General features: G+C 41.7%; 1 protein-coding gene across 1 annotated transcript in view; it reads right to left on the reverse strand.

Moving 5' to 3' along the window:
• Positions 1–18,256, reverse strand: part of NAV3 (neuron navigator 3) — a 289,038-nt gene that overhangs the window by 196,305 nt on the left and 74,477 nt on the right. Inside the window, 1 exon segment of the mRNA XM_015415209.1 lies at positions 15,275–15,390. Within this exon segment, the coding sequence (XP_015270695.1) occupies positions 15,275–15,390 (116 nt within the window).

The raw sequence follows: 18,256 nt of genomic DNA on the forward strand, positions 1-18,256 counted from the left end.
AGTAGATTTCACATTTCCTCGAGGCACAGAAATTCAGCTCTTTAAGCCAGTGTCAGAAACTAACCCTCCCTCAGCATACAGTTTAGACACCATGCAGCACTTCTCTCCGCTGGTAATGAAAATCACAGTGCAAGCATCCAGTACACATGCCATAAATGACTAGACAGGCACAGTCATTTTGTCTGAGTTTTTGCAGCTTTTGATGCTAAGCCAGTTCTTTCCAGTCCCGTTAATCTGCAGTACTTACAATCATTTTCCTTGAATTTCCTTCACACAGAAGAGAGTCGATCAAATACTCTGCTCCAGCACAGAAGTAATCCTAAAAGCCAAAGACGCTTCCCTCGCTTTATCCAATGATTGGTCTCATCAGAGTGATGGGCCTGCATCCCTTTCTATCAGCTGCGGTGTTCTGAAATCCAAACTGAAGTGCAGGTACTGCCTCCAGTGCTTCCCCTACGCTCTCTCACTAGATCATGACCGATGCCTGTGCTCAGCTCTTTACTTCAGACGGGCTGATAGAGATGCAAGTGCAGCCGGCACGTCAGAGCTCGATACGAGCCAAAATTAACCAGTGAAGCAAAGCTCTGAAAAAGCTTCCTTGCATTTTAGTATTCAACCTGCATTCCCAGATCTATGACTGTTCTCTGCTACTGCAGTGGATGCTGCTGGCTGCCATGGCAGCAAACAGCCGGGTGAATTAAACCTGAAAGACCTAAGCCTCTGCTCAGTTTTGTAATGTCAAGGGTATTGGATACAGCCTAAGCCAAACAGGATGCCCCAGCATTAGCTTTAAGTACACCCTGGAACATTCCTCTTCAGTGGAAGGTAAGATTTAGGAAATGATTTCTTTCTTGCCACCACTCTCCCTTACGCAGGCTGTTCAAAGCAGATTTATAATAGCTCTCGAATCTTGCTGCATATGCTGAATAAACATCTTCTTACAACATGAAGAATGTAAGGAACAGAAAATGTCATTATCCTTCTTTGCAGGGAAACCATTTCTAGAGTGAAGCATTTCATTTCCACCTCTAAAATAAGTGAACGCTAAGGAAGCATTAAGGAATAATTAAAAATGTTGGAAGACAATCTAGGCATTTCCATCTTCTGGGGAAAAAATGACTTTTAAATGGGACCACACTCTTCCATCCACAAAAAGGAATTTAAAGCTGTTATCTTATTGAACGTATTGGGATTTGCTTCCAATCTGACAAGCCTAATATCAGTATGTAAATAACTGTTCACAAGTTTTGAACATATTTTATATGCACAGTTTTGAAAAAAATACTGCAAGGAAAAAGGAAAATGTGTCATTTCTATATATTACGGGGAAATATCCTGTCATTATACCCCCAGAATTGACGTGCACATAAATATGGTACTACAGATTAAGTTTTGTTCATATTTGAAGAACTCAGATTCAAGTGTCAATACAGAAATGCTATTAAAGAATCCAACTGTGTTTGCCAACCACACCTATAGATATGCAAGGCTCGAGAGTAACTGCCAACACTTCTTCCTGCAAATAACAAAGATGATGAAGACGAATGGACAGATAACAGGCACATTTCCTGAAGACATGACTAGATGTGACATGGCATTTCTCTGATAAGGAGCTCCCACCTTCTTCTACTTCAAAGTAGCCATCTGGCAGTGCTAATTTGATCATGAAAGTAACACTGGGGAAGGAGGTTTTAACACTTTCTTCATGCACCATTTACAAACCCAATTGTCCTACCCCAACTGCTGATAGCTCCACATGGGGAAAAACACATAAGTACGGGTTCAGTGCTTGTATCTTCCACCTCTGATGCTAATAACAGCAGGGGTAGGAGGTCAAGAAAATGGCATGGGATGTGATGCCAGACAATGCCATTATTTCATCAAATAAAAGAGAAGCCTCTGAAATATAGTTGGCCAGAAGTAGGCAACCTTTTTCAACCAAGAGCCAAAAATGCAACTTTTTAAGATGGTGGTGTGCCACCATACAAAATGAGGGTCACACTTCAGTCAAACTATCCTCAGGGAGAAAGGCATCTGGACAGTCTCTGATACAAACAGAGCAGATTTAGTTTACTTTCAGAACATAAGAGATCTGAGCTGGATCAGATCAATGGTCCACCTAGTCCAACATCCTGTCTCATATAGTGGCCAACCAGTCCCTTTGGAGGGCCAAGAAGATGACATACAGGCCAAGGCCTTCCCATGATGTTCTCTCCCGCCATTGGTGTCAAGAGACTTACTGCCTCTGATTGTGGAGGCTCCCTTTAGTCGCCACGGCTACTAGCCACTGACAGACCAGTCCTCCACGAATTCATCTAATCCCTATTTAGCTGTCTATGCCTGTGGCATGTCACTACATCCTCTAGCGATGAATTCTACATTTTAATCACTCTCTCTGTAAGTATTTATTTTTGTCTGTCCTGAATCTACTGCCCATCAACTTCATTAGATGTCCTCAAGTACTAGTATTTGGGACAGAAAGAAAAAGCTCCTTCAAGTCACCTTCTCCTCCCCATGCATAACTTTCCAGTCATCTCCATGTATAACTTCCATCCCTTCCAGTCATCTCTTTTCTAAACTGAAAAGCTCCAGACTCTTCAGCCTTTCATCACAGGAAAGGTGCTCTAATCCCTTAGTCTTCTGAACTTTTTCCACCTCCGCCATCTCCTTTTTGAGAAATGGTAATATGAACTGCATGCAGTATTCCAAATGAGGCTGCACCACAGATCTACACGGGAGCATTATAACACTGGTTGTTTTATTTTCAGCCCCTTTCCTAATGATCCCCAGCATAGAACTTGCCTTTTTTACTGTTGTGGCACAACAGATTGACACTTTTATTGAGCTATCCACTATGACCCTATGGTGACCTAGCCCAGTTCCAGCTCTCAGCCTTAGGATTTTCCCTCTGCTTTTCCCTTCCTTTCTGAGGGAGCAGCCCCTTTATCTATGTTCTTATCTGAAAATAAATGTCTTATGCTGTCACTTTATTGTATTTTGATGCTGACTCAGACCAGAACTTGAGGGAAGAGGCAAGATCACCCTCTTAACTTAAATGTCTGAAAATGGCACATGAAAGGCTTTAGAATGTTCAAAAATAAACAAGATATTTTATTCAATATAGAGGGGGAAAGGTCAGGTGAAATCAAGAGTAAAATGTCTGAGGTACGTAAATAATGAACTCTGAGGTTAATATAGTAATTTCACAGTCACATGTTTCTAGCAATTGAGAGTATTAAACTTTTCACAAAGATTCTTTGAGATTAGAGGCTTTGGTTTCCGTGTTTCCTAAAGACTCCACTTTCGTAACTGACTCTTCAGGTTTCATAAGATAGGGATACACTAAGAAGAACCCAAATTCCTTCTCTGAGCACACCAGGGATCATTCCACTCCTTGAGCTATCTCCCTTTCCAACTGGGTAGGGAATCACTTCTCTAACTAGAAGATCTATCCCTTTTTCTGGCCTGAATGGGGGCCTTCACAGATCCTTCCACTCCTCCTTGCCAGCCTTCCCAGTACTCAGTCAGTGGTAACTTTTCTCAGTCTGTCCTAAATTCTCCTTGTTGTTGTTCAGTCGCACAGTCGAATCTGACTCTTTGCGACCCCATGGACCACATGACGCCAGACCCTCCTTTCTTCCACCATCCTCCAGTTTGCTCAATTTCATGTTTGTTGCATCGATAAGAAGAGAAGAAGAAGAAGAGAAGAGATTAGATTTATACCCCGCCCTTCACTATCCAAGGGAGTGGCTTACAAACTCCTTTCCCTTCCCCTCCCCACAACAGACACCCTGTGAGGTAGGTGGGGCTGAGAGAATTCTGACAGAGACTGCTCTTTTTCAAGAACAGCTGTGCCAGAGCTTGTGACTGACCCAAGGTCACATCAGCAGGTGCAAGTGGAGGAGTGGGGAATCAAACCCGGTTCTCCCAGATTAGAGTCCGCACACTTAACCACTACACCAAACTGGCTCTCTAGATAACACTGTCTAACCATCTCATCCTTTGCCGCCCCCTTCTTCTTTGACCTTCAATCATTCCCAGCATCAGGGTCTTCTCCAGTGAGTACTCCCTTCTCATTTGGTGGCCAAAGTATTTGAGCTTCAGCTTCAGTATCTGGCCTTCCAGGGAACAGTCAGGGTTGATTTCTTTTAGGATTGACTGATTTGATCTCCTTGCAGTCCAAGGGGCTCTTAAGAGTCTTCTCCAGCACCATAATTCAAAAGCACCTATTCTTTGGCACTCAGCCTTCCTTATGGTCCAACTCTCACAGCCATACATTACTACTGAGAATACCATTGCTTTGACCGTACAGACTTTTGTTGGCAGGGTGATATCTCTACTTTTTATTATGCTATCTAGGTTTGCCATAGTTTTCCTCCCAAGGAGCAGGTGTTTTTTAATTTCATGGCTGCAGCCACCATCTGCAGTGATCTTGCATCCCAGGAATGTGAATTTTATCACTGTTTCCATGACTTCCCCTTCTATTTTCCAAGGAGTGATGGGGCTGGATGCCATGATCTTAGTTTTTTTATGTTGAGTTCCAAGCCAACTTTTGCACTTTCCTCTTTCACCCTGAGCAAGAGGCTCTTTAGGTCCTCTTCACTTTCTGCCATCAGAGTGATATTGTCTGCATATCTGAGGTTGTTGATGTTTTTCCCAGCAATATTAATTCCAGCTTGTGATTAATCCAGGCCGGCATTTTGCATGATGTACTCTACATATAAATTAAATAAGCAGGGTGACAATAGACATCCTTGTCGTACTCCTTTTCCTATGCTAAACCAATCAGTTGTTCCATATCCGGTTCTAACTGTCGCTTCTTGACCCTTATACAGGTTTCTCAAGAGACATGTGAGGTGGTCTGGTACTCCCATCTCTTTAAGGACTCACAGTACAATAACTTGGGGGCACTCAATGAAATTCCTGAGCAGTTGGGTTTCCCTACCTTTTGAAGCAACTCGTGGAATGAAGCGTGAGTGAGCATCCTTTTAAAATAGACAAGCGCCCAAGCGCAAAACCACCTCAAAGCCCCAAGTTTATGCAGCAGAGGGGGGAGGAGTCAATCCCACCCTGGAAAAGAGCTATTAAGAGAGCGAGTACGAGGGGCGGAGTGATGGTTCTGACTGAAAAAAGTTAATTCAGCCGAGCAGTGTGCGGAATAGTAACAATCGTGCGAGTTAACAGACTTTCAGAGACTTAAAAGAACTTTTTCTCTCTGTGTAAACAATGTTGCATCGGGCTGAAAAAATGGCAGCCAGGGCGAAACCTTCTTCAGGAACTGCCAGTTCAGTGACGCCAGCCTCTAGACCGGAAGTAATCACTGACTTCCCTAATATGCTAGCTGTAGCATTGCACCCTCTGCTGGACCAGATGACCAACCTCAATAACAACTCTGATGCTCTCCAAAATTGAAAGAAACCAACATAAGAACAGAAGAAACAGTTAAAACATTGAAAAAAGTTGATGCTAAGACAAATGTGATAAATCAAAGACTGGAGGTAGTGGAAAAAGAGAGGACCTCCGATAAAGAACAGCTGCTACAACTACAGATGAAAAGGTCATCTGTAAGCTCAAAAGAGAACTTAATAACAAAGCTCTTAGAGCTAGCACAAATGGATAACTTGAGTTTATTATTGCAAGGTAAAGATAATAAATTGCAAAATAAAAGATTGCTAAGGGTATATAATTGGATAAAACAGGTACAGGTTCTTAAATAAGTACAATGTTAATTATTTGCATAAGACATGTTACTTGATTCAACTTGATTCAATAACTCTAAAAATTTATGTAATCTAAGGAAATGAAATGTTCGTATTTTTGGCGGAAAATATGGAAAATAAATGGGTGGGGGGGGAAAGAAAGAAAAGGTCATCATATGTCCTGAGATTTCAAGGTATCCCTGAACAAAAAGGTGAGAACTTGAAAGCGGAATCTATACAAAGCAATATAGATATGGTATAGCATACCTATTCAGAATTTATTAAGAAAAATAAACTGCCTGGTGAAGTATTTGTGAAATTCTCCAAAAGATCAACAAGAGATAATATTGAAAGCGACTAACGGGATAACCTTAAAAATCAAAGGCGAAGAAGTGAGAGTTTTAAAAGACATTCCATATGAGATAAGAAAGAGGAGGAAACAATACAAAAACCTGACATCTTTTACAGAAAAACTCCACTCCCTACAGATGGATAACTCCAGAAGGACTTATTTTCAACTACAAAGAGAAAAAAGAAAAGATTGACTCCGTTACAAAAGCCAAAGCATTTTTGGAGCAGCACCAAACAACAGCGAAAGAAAAAGAAAAAGCAGACGATAACATTGCAACAGAAGAAAACAGCAAACACAGATCGAGAAGCAGTGACAGCTCCTCGAACAGCCCCTCTGAAGAAGACTTTGAATCCAACAGAGGAGCAGCAGCTCCTAAGCTTCTTAAAGTCCGACTGACCTATGATTAAAAACAAGCACAGAGGAAAGAAATATGATAAATAGCTTAAATCTGAAAGCATGTTTTCTCTTTATTAATATATAGAACACTAGGATGTACCTACTTTGGCTAATTATGCTTGTATTAGTTTGATTTTGAAATATTAATGGTTAACCTTCATTCCTTAAACTTTAAATATTGGGAAAATATCAAGAATATGTATAGTTTTCATAACATGATCCTTGCCTAACTCTGTATTTTAGGTTAGACTTTTCCATACCCTTACCCTTTGTAGTTTGTAGTGATAAAAGCAATAAAAAAGTATTTAAAAAACATGCATTAAGTACTTGGATAGCAAAATCAAAGAATCTCTCTGGAGCTAAATGTTGGCAGCATGTGTTGCAACAGACGGTACCTGCTTTTATATAAATTTTATCTTAAACATATTTATAGGGAAGGTTGGTAAGGTTATAATGTAGGTGGTCTGGGCAAGCTGTTTGTGTGACTGGTGACAGAATGTTCAATAAAGCAGTCACAAACAATTTTAGATACAACCTTTTTTTCATTACCTCCAGAGATGACTTAGCATTGCCTTATGCAAAAGATGTGCTTTCTTGCTTAAGCCTGCATGTACAACACATGGCGTTCTCAGCCATTACAGCCTCTTTTAAATAGTTAATTTTACATGTCCTCATGATGCATTCTGCCCATCTGCAGTACTGGCAAATGTTGCGGTACAAGAATGTGGAAATCTCCCAAGTTACTTTCTGAGAAACAGCCTTATTAAAAGAAAGAAAACCCTTTCTCTTATTTTTAGATTGGCATAAAATAACCAAATACCTAAACGTTAATTTGTGAAAATAAGTGAATGAGGTTTGAAGATTGTCTATATTTTTATATAGGATTTCACAGTTATGTGACCATCAGCTTAAAGTACACAGTTCATTACAACACCAAAAGGATTATGTGACATTTGGAGTTACCTTTCCCAACAAAAACCTTCTTATTAACCATCTCTATACACAGGTGGTGGGCTAGTGGTACAGTCAGGCTGATTACTGAATGGAAGAATTAAGCAAACATGAATATAAACTAATAGGACAGAACTTCACCACAGGGACAGAAGCTACATCTAGGCTGCCATCACACTGGGGGCTCGGCGCAATCTGGCTGCACCTCAATTTTTGGTGGTTTAATAACCGGCTTAACCGCGTGCTGGCCCCATGGTCTATCATTCAGATTGTTGTGGCATTTTTTTTTGTCTTTCACCCATGCACATAAGCGTGTATCCAAAGCTCCTTTTTGACAGCTCCACAATCTCTCTGCCAAGTACTCCAGCCCTTCTCAGCCTCCTTCCCTTGGCCTCTCTTCCATGGAATACAGGTGTGTTGTTTTTTTGTAGATTTACATGAGAGTAGTCCCACTGACATCAGTGCATTTACCCTTGTGTCAATCATGGGATGCTCTCAGACTCTGGAATTGGTTGCAGTGTGACCAGCAGTACAACAATGGTATTTTCAGCCCAGCATTTTTCAAGTTCACTAGCATGGTTCTCGAGGAAAACTGATCCTTTGCCAAAGTTTTCTATAAATGAAATGCCATCATCAGTGTAATACTAAATCTTATTCTCTGCAGCCCATGCAGAAAAAAGAAATTTGGCCCCTCCCAAATTTCACAGTTTTGGCTGCAGGAAAAAAAAAATGATCTGCTCCATTTCTCTGCAGCTGAAGCTGACAATTTGGGATGAGAAGAAGAGAATCAGCTGGGATTCTGAACCCCTCTCATCCAATTTGCTGCATCTCATCAAACGTTCCTGGCTAGGTGACCAGAAGAATGCACCTTCAAGCTCATCCTTACCATCAGCATATAGTTGGCCCCTGATCCCCCTCTCCCAAGTATTTTGCTAGGTACCCAGCAAAATTCCACAGCAGGAAAAGAGAAGCCAGCTTCCTGCTAGTAAGGTTCTCGTGGCTCCAAGCAGCCTGTTAATACAATACAAACAGGCTGCAAATAGCTGAACACCCTGATGATTGATTGCCTGGTCACCAATGACAAACAGAATATGAGCCAAAGCAGCAGGTGTTCAAGCATCCCTGAATATCACCTATCTCCCCTCCCACACACACACTTCTTCTCTCAGCCTTGTCTCACTAGGATGTTTTGAGCTATTTAGTGGCATGATGTGATCCATGGCGTTGCGAAGAGCTGGACTCAACTGTGTGACTGAACATCAACAGCAGCAATCCGTACAAACTCAAAGACATGTTTACCCCTAGAAATGTGCCCTTTGAAATACAAATATACAGTAAAGGTCCCAAAGCATATTTTCATGGAGAAAGATCTAGCAAGTTGAGATGTTCTTGGCCATATGTATGGCCTCCAGGCAGTGCTATGGAGACTGCATATATGATTCTGTACACATTACCAAACTTGATCTCAGACACTACTGTATGTTGGCAAAGGGAGACAAGAGGGTAACTGGTGATGACAACACCAAGGGAGATGGGTAGAAGGAGCAAGGAGGAACATAGGCTGTGTGAACATACATTCCCTGAATATCAGTTGTTAGAGGGCAACAGAAAGGCAACACTACTGCCATCATGCCTTGCTGGTAGGCTTCCTGAAAGCATCTGGTTAGCAGCTGTGGGAAACAGGAGGATGGACTGGATGGACCTTGGCCTGATACAGCAGAGATTATGTTCTTACATTTTGTACAGGAGGAGTAGGAAAAAGCTAGAATAACACAAACAAGCAGAAATGCAAGGATATATGTCATTCCAATTTCATGAACCACAGAGAGCCAATTTAAATGCTCCAGCCCTTACTTGGAGGCTACTTAGAAGCATGCCAGCAAATCCCATGAGGAAAGCAATGTTTAAATAAAGCTTGTGCCCTACACCAGGGGTGTCAAACATCAGGCCTGGGGGCTGGAATCAGCCCATCCAAGACTCTCATGCGGCCTGTGAGCAACTAGTGCAAGGGAGAGAATGGAAGACTGCTTGAGGGGAGTGGGTGGAGTCACTCTGATTGTGGCTTCAGCATGGCAGAACAGCCACGTCTGCAGCAGTCAAACAATGCAGGAGCATCTGTCCAGTGCTGCACTGCTGGCTCTCCAGTCCACCCATATGAGTTTTCCTTTGCACCCCCCTCCCAGCCCATGGGGATTTGCAGTGAGGATACACCAACCAGGAGCTTAGCAGCTGCTGTCCTTTATACAGTTTATATCTAAGGTACCTGGCATTACATTTTATGGCACACATGGCCCATCCCAACAAAGTGACATTTATGTCAGATTCGGCCCTCATAACAAATGAGTTTGACACCTCTGCCCTACATGTTGGCCTAAACACATGCATCATCTACATGCACTCCATGCCTTTGGCTCAAAGCATGGACAAGAGCCCTTAAACTGTTACCCCCACCACATGGAGAGCTAACACAGGTAAGTGCTTTTTGGCTGTCACACAGAGAAAGCTGCGATGTTTCAATCTAGAATACAATAACATTTTCAGTTATCCTCCATGATACAATGCCAAAGGGCTAACAATTTTGTTTGCTGCTGTCTTTGCACATCAAGGAGCGACATAACGACAGACATCACAGAAAGGGTAGCAGCATATCTATTATTCTCAAAATAACACACATCATAGAGAAAGAGATGACAGCAAGGCAAAAAAAATCAATTACCGATCAAAGGATTTCTTTCGATTCCAAAAGGCATCATTTGTAAGATAACATGAAAAGGATGATGGGATATGTGGAATACTGTACTGCCTGACTGAGCCCATCCTGGAACAATACACTGTAGCCAGTGTTCCCTCTAAGCTGAGTTAGCATGAGCTAGCTCACAGTTTTTTAGCCTCCAGCTCAGACATTTTTGTCTTAGCTCAGGAAGGAGGGCTCCAGAGCAAACGAATTCAGGTAGTAGCCATATCACTCGCTCACAACTTTAATGGCAGTAGCTCACACAGTAGAATTTTTGCTCACAAGGCTCTGCAGCTTAGAGGGAACGTTGACTGTAGCTCCAGTTTGGTGTTCAGTTCCCTGCTTTAGCTAATTATCATCCCGTTCCATGCATGTCTAGCACATTCCTACCTTCCTCACTCACTCACATTATTGTTATAAAGCAATCACGGCTGACACAAAGCAACTGCCTTCTACAGCATTCCCAATTTACCAATTTACCTAAACTGTCACTAGAGATATAGTAAGCTCCTCAACCTTGTAACAGTGACATTATGGAAAATTAAACCAAAAAATTTTCTGATCTCTCTTCTGAGTCCCTTTGCACTATTCCCACCTTGGGGTATCAGGTGCAAGCAAAAAATTAAAACCTGCTTACTATCTGTCCACTTGCCTAATAATTTCTTTTAGCTTTGGTGTCAGCATCTACCACCTGCAGCTCCATTCTGTAGCAGGTTTTCAAGCATTTATTTCTACCTGGATATTTTGAGCACTTATACCACACACGCTTGTCTACATGGACTGACAAGCTAATATACAACCTATTCAGATGGCTATACATTTGAATGAAGAGGAGTATTTGCACAAGTTTAAAATTACCAAGTTGTATGATACACACATAGTAGTGGCTGTTTAGGTAGAGGCAACAGACCTTTCAGAATCTTACCATTGCATTTTAAATTGGTCACATTTCAGCATACATCTGATTCATTCTTATATGCCTGCTTCGAAAATAACTGCATGCTGTAGCTTCAAAACAATCATCGTCCCAGTTTAACAAGTAATTTCTGATTATCTCACAGATGAAACCTATTATGGAAACTTGTAACAAGTTCTGGAAGTGTACAGAAAAGGGGAGATTGGGGAGCTTGCTCTACAACAGTTCTGATGAGAAGTCTCCAACTTTCAGCTGAATTTAACCGTATCGTCTAACTCTGCAATCCCAAAGTGGTGCCTGTGGGTGTCATGGTCTACTGCTGACTTTCTTTTCCCCCAAAACATATTTCCCTCAAAGCAAAGAGCTAATCCTGGCATTCCTCAATCACTTTGGATCAGTAGGTGCTTCAGAAAAGTCCAGGAGACATCACCTTTTTTGTCTGCAGAGAGCACCTTGGAACACTGCACATTTCCCAACATTTTGTGATTAGAACCAGCTGCCATGACAGCCATTTCCTGTTGGTGCCCATTCAGCATTCTTAAAATCCCAAAAGTGCCCATGGGCTGGCATCTAAGCCAGGGTTAAATACAGTTTATGAGACTAGGTACAGTTTGTCAACCGAATCAGAGCCTTGTTATTCAATGTATGTTATTCAAGCTTTACTGGCTTCTTTTTTTGCAATAAGCATATGGCAAAATACGTTGAGAGGGAAGTATTGGAAATAAATTCAACAGCAATTGGCCTGAACTGAGGAAAGGAGCTTTGACTCTCAAAAGTTCATATCCTGAAAATCTTGTTGGTCTCTAAAGTGCTACGGGACTCAAATCTTGACTGAGTCTGGAGTTCAGTTGAAATTTTGGAAGATCTCCAGGCCCCACTTGGAGGCTGGCAACCCTATCTTCATGGATCTCCTCAAGAGAGAAATGCAAAAATATCATAGTAAAGTCAAGGAAGTCTAAGGTTGCTATGGCAGGCAATGGAAAACTACCTCTGGGTTGTCACTTGATAGCACAAAAAAATAAAAGCAGAGAAAGTGGCCATGTTAGCCTGAAGTACACTTGAAATCCATTAAAGATATGCAGTTCTCACTTTATATCAAGAATTGTCCTATTAAACCAGAAAACACAATGTAGGCTGCGGTCACACGCAACATTAGCCACGCAAGAGATACGGAAGACAGGCGGAGTTTCCGGGCGCGATCTCACCAGCACATCTGGGGAGCGTAGCGCTTCTGTGGCACAACCGAGGCTTCCTCCCGAAACCGCGCAGCAAAAAACTAGTACCTCGGAGGTACTAGTTTCCGGAAACTGCGGGGCAAGGGCGGGCGTCTGATCGCGTTTCCAGTGGCATCCGGCGCCCGCCCATGTCCCCTTGTGAAAAAGGTTTTTTTTCCCCCCAAGTCCCCGTGGTTGCGCACATGCACCCAACGGAGCATGCGCATTCGTAGTGAACACAAAAAAAGAAAACTAGTTCGCCGCGCCGCGCGCTTCTTTGTTGCGCACAGCCATGTGTTGTGATCGAAGCCTCTCCGTAACCACAGAAGCTCCACGGTACCTCCACAGAACCTCCACAGGAGGTATGATCGCTTTACTGCGTGTTAGTTTGCCCCAGAGCAAACAGCCACGCTTCCCCCCCGCACTTTAAAAGTTAGTATGTTGGCATGATTTTCTTCTAATGTATGTGGACTAATTCACAAGGACAAAAATGCTGCAGCTCACTAAAATTTCAGTCTTCAGCATTATGAATCATATGTGTGTGTTGTCCTAAATTTAATTGTGCCAAACATGCTAAATTTGGTTTCTGCGAAGTTCCATGCTGAGAATTCAAAATCCCTTGCAACAATAATCACTTGAATCCTGGCTTAGGAAACTCCTGTTCCTGCAAAAAGACAAACCTGATTAGACCAGCTGTTTAGCTCTGGGAAATTTCAGTTTAAATGTGTATCTCCAAGGGTAGATAAAAACCAGTGTAAACGTCCATTCAGTCAAACATCCTGCAGTGAAATGTGAACCTCTGCTAGACCCAAAGGAAAGGGGAAGAGCCAGGAGCCTTCACAGAGTAGAGTTAAACCGAAACACCACAGGTATGTTTGGTATTTTGTTTGTACCTATGTGGCAGATGAAGAAGTGTTTTCCTTATCTTTCCTAAATTTACTGCCCATTAATTTGACTGGGTTACTCTGATTTCTAATACTATGTAGGAAGGAGATAAACTGAAAAGCTCCACCCAATTTATTCTTCCTTGATAGGGAAGCTTCTCTAATTTCTTGATCATTCTGGTTCTCCTTTTAGGGAATTCCTGTATAAGGGTTTTTAAAATACATAAACAGGTTTAAAAATGATGTTGATGTTTAATTCAAACTCAGTATGCTTTTCTATGTAAAAGAAAAAAGGGGGGGATCCATAACTTCTGAATCAAGCATTATAAATATAGCAAAATAAGTCATGCACTATATTTATAATTTTGACAAATTATACATATTTATAGCCCTGTAATGACTTGGGAAGGATGTGAACTTCATAAGTTTTACCTGCCCCAAGAATAGACTGGAGCCTTGTATACTCTTACTTATGATCTTGCTTTAGGCTGCCATCATTTACCCTTAGGGGTAAAATATCCTTTTTTACACTTGTGTCTAGGTAAATAATACCTGCGATAAGCATAATATAATACCCAAAGTAAAGCAGAAATATGAAAATTAAATAATTGAATATTTGTAAAGTATGATACGGATATTTTAGCAGGACATCTGTTATGCTGGTATACCCTCTGGTAATTTCCTTAAGAGTTACTGAAACTAAAGGAGTTAACAATCCCTATGAACATAAGAAGAGCCCAGCTGGATCAAACCTATGGTCCACCTGCAGGCCAACAAACAGAGCATAGGGGGCAAGGTCTTCCCCTCATGTTTTCTTCTAGCACTGGTATTCAGAGGTTTAAAAATCATGCGTGGTTTGGTGAAAATACAGATACATTCCTCTCCTCTTACTCCTTCTGAAAAGTTCTCCATGCTTAATTCAAAATCCAATACACCTAACTCTGTTTTCAGATGCAGTACCCTTGCCATTTGCGTACCCACAGTGGGCAAACCCCTGCCCTTGGCCCCATTCCCCTGCCACTAAGAAATTCAGGAACAGGAAGGGGGAAAGGCCAGAAAATAGCCTCCATGACAATGCTCCAGGAATATCCCGATATTTCTATGGTCTTTCCCACAAAGACTAGGGGATATTTGTACTGCATCAGATAAAAGTGCTATCACATACTCCCCAAACTCCACCCTCCCCAGGAACTCTCAAAATCTCCCAGCACATGCTGAAGCAGTGGTGGCACCCTGTTTGTGCAGGGCTGCCAGGCCCTGCCACTATGATAAAGGTGTCCTGCTCTTGTTGCCCACCTTCGCTCTGAGCAGTGGTGAGAGAATCTTTTTTAAGCTGGCGCTGTGTGTGCTGCTATGTCATCTTCTGGGGATGCAAGATTGCTCTAGGAATCACCAGAAAATCTATGGTTTTAGAAGAAAAGAAGAGTTGGTTTTTATACCCCACTTTTCACTACCCGAAGGAGTCTCAGAGCGGCTTACAATCACCTTCCCTTCCTCTCCCCACAACAGACACCGTCTCAGGCTGAGAGAGCTCTGAGAAAACTGCTCTTGAGAGAACAGCTCTGAGAGAACTGTGACTAGGCCAGGGTCACCCAGCTGGCTTCATGTGAAGGAGTGGGGAATCAAACCTGGTTCTCCAGATTAGAGTTCACCGCTCTTAACCACTACACCAAACTGAAGTGACATAGTGGTGCACACAATGCCATGCCCCACCCCATGTTCCTGCCCTGAAGCTCACACCAGTTGCCATGCTAAGGGAGAAAAAACAAAACAAACAAATAACACAAAAACCCACAGTGATTTCACAGTTGTTCACCTTTTCTCTATGCAAATACAATTTTTTAGTGCTGAAGGCAGTAGTTTATAACGTAGCTGTCAGGTTTCATTTCAAAACAGTATATTTTGATAGTTTCAGCAACATGTGAACATGTACTCTTTAACAAATAATTGATAAGACATGTTATTTAAGCTATTATTTAAATCATTAATTTTAATTGCCTCATTTAAATAATCCAACCTAGTTGCCCATTTTTGTGTATCTCCAATACATCAAAGAGCTCAACAAAATCATGTGGACTTTGCACTAACTCAGAGAGCTTTACATAAATAAATCTAACATGTTACTTACCAGATATTTCCTCTAGGCACTGTTTGGCAGTCTTACTATATGACAAATCCATTTTTGTAGGACTGGTGCAGGAGTCAGCAGGTGGGAGAGAGGTACTGTCATTTTCTGAATGAGTTCTGAAATTAATCAAGAAGACTGATTGTATCATCTGTAATAACTATAGCACTGGTGTTAATTCATTCTATAATTAAATGGTCTGAAAATATCATTAACATCACTTTCTACATGACTGTAGTGTATAGGCTTTTAAAACAGATAAGATTATATCCATAAGGTGCAAAGGAGAATAGTTTACTATGGAGACCATTTTTCACTAGATATAAGACAGAATCTTTAGTATCTTTAACATACGTTCCCTACAAAATGGGAAAGTAGTGGGAATCAGTCTACAAACTATTTGTCATGTTTGTGCTTGGAATTATGAAGTTCTGCTGTAGTATCATAAATCTACAACATGTTTTTGTTGGCCAGAAGATTTGGTCTTCTGTGGCAAGAAGAGCTCTGGTAAACTTAAATAGCAAAGTTTTAACAGCTCTTAGAAAGCATAATGGGTTTGAATCCTTGCTACAGTTCATGTAAGGGAAATTTTGTCCATATTTGCCAAATGGTCCCAATGTATATGAAGTGGTTAGTTGCCCTTTTAACATCAATAGAATTTAAGTTTATTTGTTTTATTGAGTCCAGTGGCATCTGTGGATGATTCACTTTCTCTAATTGAAACCAATGTGTATAGCTGTACCAGGATATTTTAGGCTATTCCAAACTGGTAAACAAAAAGTTTAAATTATTACTAGGGATGAGCACAAACCGGGAAAATGTGGTTTGGTTTGTGGTTCATGGTGTGCCCAGTTTGCAAACCACAAACCATCATTAGCTTTTATCAGCCAACCTAACTGGTTCAGTTTGTGAGGTTCGTGACCTGGTAAAATGGATCCTATGGAAGCTATAGACACCAAACATGCAGATGATCTCCAGCTGACCCTTCTCTACCTGCTATCCAAATTTGGTGATGATTAGATTTACGGGGTCTGAATTACAGCCCCCCAAAGAAGGTGCTACCTGTCATTTCCCCAGAAAGCACTTTCCAGGTGGCACCTTCTTTGGCAGGCTGAACTTGAACCCTGTAAATCCAATCCTTACCAAACTTGGGGAGCATGTTGAAGAGTATCTGGGGGAGATCCCCGACAAGTTTGGTGTCTCTAGCTTGCACGGGAGCCATTCTATGCACTCCTGAACCTCTGCCTGTCAAAATGATGACCAATATTTTGATTGAGCAGAGACAGTCTGTCTGGAAATGTATCCATTCATGAATTGGCACAAACCTCCATGAACAGCTTGAAAGTTTGTGGAAAGTGCATGCTGGTTGACCTGCCACCACTTCACTAACCATGACCCAGCCAAAATTGTTCATGCTAAAGTTCATGCCTATCCCTAATGTTCAAAAAGGAAAGGAAAATTACACATTCTAAGAGAATACAGTCTTTCAGTACTGGTAGAGCTCTGATTGAATTTTCACCAACTAAGCAGGCCCATGCTGATCAACCAGATTTACTAGATAAGTTGACATGTGAGACAATCAAGTGGACTTAGAAGAAGAGAAGAGAGTATTGGTTTTATACCCTGCCCTTCACTACCCAAAGGAGTCTCAGAATGGCTTATGATCCTTTTCCCTTCCCCTCCCCACAGCAATCACCCTCTGAAGCAGGTGGGGCTGAGAGAGTTCTCTTGAGAACTGCCCTTGAGAGAACATCTCTGAAAGAACTTATGACTGACCCAAGGTCACAGCAGCAGCTACATGTGGAGGAGTGGGGAATCAAACCTGGTTCTCCCAGATTAGAGTCCATGCTCTTAACCACCAAACCAGACTAGCGGATGTTAACCTTCTTCAATCATTTTGTTCCTTACCCTCTGAGGAACAAGGCAATATAATTGCCCAATTGCAGATATTACAGTATACACTAGTACAAATTAATCAGGATCAAAATCAGCTAACCAATTAAAAAGAGTTATCAGACAGACAGACAACCTTTATTGGCATGTTTTTTTGGAATACATCAAAGGTATGGCTGTCAAACAGCCAACAAAAAAGAACTGATCAATTAATAGTTTCTCTGATTCAAATTACAGATTGAAGAAAACAAGCAACATTAAAAGTTATAGAAGCGTTTTGCCCAGAGAGTAGCAACTGGACCTTGATATTCTCAGGAAGACCACGCCATGTAAAAAGAAGGGTGTCCAGAAATTTTCCTCGAATCTTAGTATAAAATGGACAATTTAAAAGAACATGGGAAATGGATTCGATAGCACCCTGACTGCAGGGGCATTTCCTAAGTTCATAGGGGATTTTTTGGCATCTTCCAGAGAAGATGGTCGATGGCAATACATTAAATCTGGCTAACATAAATTCCCTTCTTTGATGGTGATCAGTTAGAGAACAAAAATAAGTAGCTGTCTGGCCCAGTGGTTGGGATAATCCCAGATGAACTGGGGAACAGGTTTTCCTGGCTGCCTCACAGGTGCTGAAATTGAATATCTAGAAGCCTTCATTTAATTGTATAAAATATTGTGGAGGCAGATGATAAGCAGGTCTAGATGTATTCCTAAGGATCTAATTTTTGGGGGGACTAATTTCAGTCAATTAGGTTCATAATGATTTGTCAGCATGAGAGAGAGAGAGAGAGAGAGAGAGAGAGAGGGAGAGAGAGAGAGAGATTGGATTTATACCCCGCCCTTCACTACCCAAAGGTGTCTCAGAGCGGCTTACAAACTCCTTTCCCTTCCCCTCCCCACAACAGACACCCTGTGAGGTAGGTGGGGCTGAGAGAACTCTTGACAGAAACTGCTCTTTTTCAAGAACAGCTGTGCCAGAGTTATGAATTGCCCAAGGTCATCCAGCCAGGTGCAAGTGGAGGAGTGGGGAATCAAACCCGGCTCTCCCAGATTAGAGACCGCACACTTAACCACTACACCAAACTGGCCATT

The sequence above is a fragment of the Gekko japonicus genome, unplaced genomic scaffold (assembly GCF_001447785.1).
Source record: "Gekko japonicus isolate JY-2015 unplaced genomic scaffold, Gekko_japonicus_V1.1 scaffold118, whole genome shotgun sequence".
NCBI lineage: Eukaryota > Metazoa > Chordata > Lepidosauria > Squamata > Gekkonidae > Gekko > Gekko japonicus.